This window comes from Rhinolophus sinicus, chromosome 1 (assembly GCF_057876585.1).
Source record: "Rhinolophus sinicus isolate RSI-liver-muscle chromosome 1, RSI-T2T, whole genome shotgun sequence".
Lineage (NCBI taxonomy): Eukaryota > Metazoa > Chordata > Mammalia > Chiroptera > Rhinolophidae > Rhinolophus > Rhinolophus sinicus.
Genome location: NC_142501.1, coordinates 92,183,121 through 92,189,296, shown reverse-complemented (window position 1 = coordinate 92,189,296; position 6,176 = coordinate 92,183,121). Strand labels below are relative to the sequence as shown.

The window sequence follows — 6,176 nt, the reverse complement described above, 5'->3', positions numbered from 1 at the left end:
TGGCCCCTCCTCACCAGCTGGGCTTTCAGGCACAGGCGAAAGATGATGGGCCAAGTAGATATGAGAGCCAGGGGGCAAAGACGGAGTTTCTGACTCCTGGGAGCATGGCCCCTGACAGGGATCACTTCTCTGTGTATGCACAGGTGTACACGAGTGTGCGTGTGCACAGCTGTTTTGTTTTGCTTCCTGTGACGACAAAGCAGCACCAAGGTGACAGCCAGGACTCAGAGCAGAGATTCATCTTGATAAACAGTCTGCCGCCTGTGGTCTTATTGAGGCTCTTTGTTGGGTTGTCTGCCAGCCAAGGAGATCTTAAAGAAAAGCTGCTTTGGAGGAAGGCACAGATCATTGTGGAGAAGCAAGCAAGACAACGGGGGAGTGGGACAGGCCAGGCTCGGGCCGGGGTACGGGGGTCTGATTTCTCTGTATCAGGTTGTGGCCGGTCCCTGGGGACCCAGGTCTGGGTCTAAAAGACCCACGTGCACAGGCATGAGGAGGTGTCTCTTAATAACCCACGGGATGTGGGGGAAGCCCCACGTTCCCTGGGCCCCTTTGCTATTAGGATCTCTCTCTTCACCACGAGTTCTGAGCCTGCCTGAGAACAGCACCGTGAGTGTCATCTCCTGCACACAGTAGGCTTATTAGGAGGTACACGGAGGAGGACGGCCAGCATGATGGTCCCCAGGGGAGGGTCCACTGAGACTCTGACAATAGCCAACCACCCGAGGGAGCAAGTGCCTGGAACAGCAATCTGAGCTGTGTAAAGTTCTCCCAGGAGAGAAGGTTGGGCTTTCTCGGGGTCTGGGATGGAAAAGCACCTTTCGGGGTGTGAGTCAGGAGCTGAACAGAAGGATTTGAAAAGATTAAAGCCAAGGGGTGCAAGTCGTCAGGGTTGTGCTTGAGGATATGCCCATGCTGCTCACCACCCTCCCCACTGCATACCAACCAGCATCTAACGGTTCTTACCATGAGCAAGTTCTGTGTCTCACCTCAATTCCCTGTTTCTTGGTGGGGTTCCTCCTAGGTTTTCAAGGGAAGCAGAGCACAGCTAAGTCTCCAGGATCTCAAGTCCAGCATCCGTAAGAGGGTAGGGCTGCATACGAGAGGAGGGAAGCCAGCAAGGTCCCGAACACTTGATGCAAAGGGCAGAGGGGTCTTGTAGAATTTGCTTCCCGGTCAAGTGCCTGACTCAGTGGAATTCACAAGTATTTCTTTATTTAGCTCAAAAAATATTTATTGCACCCCACTATGTGCTACATATTATTCTAGGTGCTAGGGAATCAGAACTCAACCGCCTGGCCTGCTATTAGCCCCCATTCGAATGGGGTGAGACAATCAATGGAAATAAAATAAATAAACCATGTTGCTTAGAAAATGAACCGAATGATAAGCTACAGAATGAGTGGCGAAGGGGGGCACTGCTCTGTCTGGGCAGGTCAGGAACGGCCTCTCTGAGAGATGGCGTTTGGGCTGAGAGCTGATGACAAGAGGAGCCAGCCATGTAAAGTTCTAGGGAAAGAGCATCCCAGGAAGAGAGAACAGCTGCTGCAAACGCCCCAGAGTGGGAGCGGGCTTAGCATGTATGAGGGAGAAAATCATTCCTGTTGAAATCAGACATCCGCAGGGCCAACTCCTTAGGGTCTTAAAGGCAATATTACAAAGGAGTTTAGATTTTGTTCAAAGAGCTGTGGGAAGGCATTAGAAAGTTTACAGCAAGGGAGTGACATGATTTGATCTTCAGAAAGACCACTTTTATGGCTGTGTGGAGAATGGGTCATGGAGGGCAGGGAGACCGCTTAGTAGTCTATTAATCCAAGTGAGAGAGATGATGGTTTGGCCCAGGGTGGTAGCTAGCTGGAATGGGGAGAAAAATAGACAGATGTATGAAGTTTGGGAATGAGGTCTACAGAACTTGGATGAGGTGGGGAAAATGATAACTAGGCAGAGAATGATCCCCCAAATGGGGAAACCTCAAGGAGGGTCAGCTTTTGGAAGGAAAAGCCAGAGTTAGGTTTTGAACTTGTGACGTTTGAAATGCCTATTGGTGACTCAAGGAGAGATCAGTAGGCAGTTGGAATGTCCTAAATTCTGCAAAGGATACTCAGATGGAAAGGACCCAGAGGCTGCTTGGAGGAGCTTATGGTCCAACTGTGAGAGGGAACCTGGTGGGGGAGAATCTGCTCTGTGCCCCACTCCTGCCATTTCCACTCAAGAGCCTCAAACACCTGTTTCCTTAGGGAAGAATTAACCCCATCCTCTCAAGACTCCCTTTGTTAGAATCATAGACTTTCTTCCAGCTCAGAAATGTCATGACTCTACAAGATTTGGCGCTGAGCAATAGGTAGAAAAGCAGAGTCTCACTCTAGGAATAGTCTGAGGCCAAGGACAGGGGTAAATGAGATTTCCTAAATCCGAAAGATCTGATCATTCTAAGCTTTACTGTGACTCCTCTCTGACAATTTATAGAAGGTTGCTCCTCTTTCACTCAGCCTTTTTCTATAGGTGAAAGAAATCTGCCTAAAATGAATATCAAAGGTATCTTAAAAGGAAGAATAAGGGGGAGTGAGTGAGGGGGGGGCCTGTAGCCTCTGACTGAGAGAAATGTGAGAGGGATAAAGGGGCATGGCAGCCAGGGCTGAGCCCCCAGTATCGCCTCACCTGCTGACCATACCCACTGTGTTTGTGGCTCTCGTCTTTGTTATGAACCAAGAAGTGGGTCTATCTGTCTCCTTCCCTCCCACACCTTTCAGCCACCTGGTCCTTGAAGCAACAAAGAAGCCCCCATAGAACCCAACTGTTCCCACATCACAGGACTTGCTCAGGAAGGCCCGCCAGAGTTCCAGCCACCAACTTGCCAAAGGGAGGGGCCTTGGTGTCTTCACCTATAAATTCAGAATTGCTCAAAAATTGTGTTATCCAAGATGGGGGCCACCAGCCACATGTAGTTATTTAAATTTAAATTAATTAAAATTAAATTAAAAATTTTCAGTGCAGGTCTTCAGTCACAGTAGCCACATTTCAAAGGCTTAATAGTCACATGTGACTCGTGGCTACTGTGTGGGGCATCATCTCAGAAAGTCCAATCAGACAATGGGGTTTTACAACAGTGGTTCCCAAAACATTGTCCTTGGACCAGCAGCATGAGCATCACCTGGGAGCACTTCTCAGGCCCCACCTCAGATCTGCTGAATGAGAAACTCTGGGACGAGGTTTCAACAAACCTTCCAGATGATTCTGATGCATGCTAAAGTTTGAAAATCAAGGCTCTAGTCCAACCCAGGGCTGGAACTCTGGCACCTTAACCTTTCCCTGCGCTCTCTCTCTTCTCTCTCTCGCTCTCTCTCTCCATCACATTTCTCCAGAATCATTTCATATTAAAAAAAACAAAAGGATATATGTGCCTGTGCCATACTGGAACTCCAGTCCGTTTTAGAAGAGCCACCTGAGTCTCAGGAAGTCAGGATGACGGTGATGGAAAATCTCTCCAATGAATGGCCAATTGGGATCACTGTAGAATGTCTCATGAAAATGCCATAAGGGCTGGGAACCCAGACGCATTCCCATCTGACAGATGGGAGGAACTGAAGCCCCAAGTGGACGACTGCTTGCCTCTCAGCTCCTTCCTGACCACCAGGACTGAGTCAGGCCTAGAGAATAGAGAGGTTACGAGCCTTAGAGACAGACCCAGTGAGTCTTCAGTCTGCATTTGGGGGCTAGGTGACTTGGGCAAGCCACATAATCTTTGTAAGCCTCTGTTTCCTCAGCTATGAAGTCTGAATAATAATAGAATGGGTCTGCTGTGTGGATGAAACAAGCTCATGGATGTAAAGGTTGCTGGCACTCAACACGTTTTCACTGTTATTATCCCAGGCAGTAGGAAGTCGGCCTAGTTTGTTTCTTCTTTTGCTTTTCAGTATAAGCTGCCTTTCTTTCTTTTCTTTGACCCCAAATTTCTCTTAGGATGTGAGCACCAGCTTGCATCCTCTACCCTTATTTGGGAACCAGAGGTATGGGTGACCCCTGTAAGTGGCGTCATTAAAAGAGTAGCTTTTACAGGCTGGTAGAGTCTCTAGCTTTCTGGAACCTACTTGCAAATCTGGGTAAATGGTAATTCTGATTAGGACCCTCAGCAAAGTGGGGAGGTCCTGAGTAGAAATTGGGTACAAGACAGGTTGTTACATCAGGCTGGACATCTAGGCAGCCTCAGGAGTTACCCAACCCACAGTGGCCATGAATTCCAGTCCCACCACTTCTGGTCATGTGACCTTGAACAAATGGCTGGGTCTCTCTGCCTCTACTTTTCCACGTGTGAGAAAGAGGAGCACGATCTGCCCAGTGCACCTGCCTCGAGCTCCCCGAGATTCAAGGATGAATGCGTCCTTCTTGTTCTCTAGAACTCAGGCCTCAACTTCCTTTTGGGTCATTTTCTGGTCTTGTCTGCTGTGGAGAGACAGCAGCCACCAGTCAGTCTTCTTTTCTCCCGTCCCCCACGGCCCAGGAACCTCAGGTCGCTCGCTACATCTGACTCAGCCCTCCGCGTCCCTTTCTGCCTGGGTGCTAGCTCCCCTCTCAGTGCCTGCCAATGCACCTCCTCTCTGTAACTCCAATCTGTTTTCTCTCTCACTTTCTCTTCCCTCCCACCCACCACTCCCCTCCCCCAAGACACACTCACGGCTTACCCTCCTTCTTCCTGCTTTCTTGCAGCCGTGGGCATCCAAATGAGGCTGGAGTCACTACAACGCACGTTCTGGGCGGCCACACAGCAGGTGGGTGTGACGGATGCAGGGCCAGGGCAGGGCAGGAGACCCCGGCATCTCCATGGTGAGGAGGGGCTGGTGCTTTCAGACCCACTCCCCCCAGCTCTCCCTTCTGGCCCCCTCCTGGGCCCTCTGTCAGCTCTCCGCCTTTCTCAGCTCCCGTGCCTCTGTCAGCAGCCCGTCTCTGGTCCCAGCCTTTCCCACCCAGTGCTCTCTCAAGTTAGACCCCAGACAAAGGACAGGACACAGGGTCCCCTTTGGGACTGGCCTGCCTTTCACCACATCTCTGATACTCCAAAGCCCCCTCATGGCTGCTCCCCTCAGTCCCTCCAGCCAAGACCCAAGCCGTCCATGGTCTGCCCACTAGGCGCTGAGCTTACCATAGCTCTTGCCATTCCACCTCTTCCTTTCCTGCCTCTACTCCCAGAGCCTTCAGACTCAGGCTCTTTCGGGCTTCCTAGGGCTCCTCACTGTACCCCCATAAGCTCCCCTGGCATTGAATCTGCCCCATGGCACCGAGCCCCCTCTGTTCCATGGCCCCCTTTCACTTTGAGCAAGGTTAGGGAGCCAGACAATAAAGATGGAAGAGATTGGAGGGGGGAGGACCTCCAGCCCAGTAGTCTGGAGTCAGCCACCACATCCTGCCTGGTGACAAACAGTAAAAAGCCCCCCATGAGGCCCAGAAATGCAGCTGACCTCCTCCCCTCACCCACAGCTGCTGGGGCTGTGGCTCCCTCAGAGGAGCTGACCCTGTGTGCTTTGGCTGCTGCCAGCCGGCAAGGGTCCTGCTCCAGTGCCCGGACCTACTAACGCAACCCACACCCACACCCACATACATACCAGACACACACACACATCAAATACATATGTGCACACACCCACACATATACCATACATACGCACATCACACACCACACATGCCCTGCACATACCACATACACATCACATATACCATACACAGGCAGACACACATATACACATATATGCCATAGTACACATGTGCACACAACACAAGTATACCATAAACACACACTCACCAGTCCCCATACGCAACACAAATGTACCACACACGCAGCACTCAGACACGCTCACACACCTACCATATGCACACACAGGCACGCGCAATCTACCATGTCTCCTCTTCCTTCCAGTGCAGTGCTGTGGATGAACCGTGCCCAAAGAGCTGCCAGGGCAGCGTAAGTTCTTCCCCAGTGTGAGGAGGGTAGAAGTGGGACATATGGGCCCCTCAACCCACAGCCTCTTGATGGGCCAGCTCCCCTACTTCCATGCAGGGCTGGGCTCTACCAAGGGAACCTTCTCACTGGACATGGAGGTCTGCCTTCCGAAATGTCAGGATGAGCCCGGGACCCAGGGGTCAGGGGAGGGCCTGGCCTCACCTCCCTTCTGGATCTCTCCCCA

At 51.3% G+C, this 6,176-nt stretch overlaps 1 protein-coding gene across 1 annotated transcript in view; it reads left to right on the top strand.

Annotated features, from left to right (window-relative positions):
* Positions 1–6,176, top strand: part of CACNA2D4 (calcium voltage-gated channel auxiliary subunit alpha2delta 4) — a 116,453-nt gene that overhangs the window by 93,027 nt on the left and 17,250 nt on the right. The window contains exons 27-28 of the mRNA XM_019711256.3: positions 4,705–4,766; positions 5,909–5,953. Of these exons, the coding sequence (XP_019566815.3) occupies positions 4,705–4,766; positions 5,909–5,953 (107 nt within the window). The remainder of the gene's footprint in view (positions 1–4,704; positions 4,767–5,908; positions 5,954–6,176) is intronic.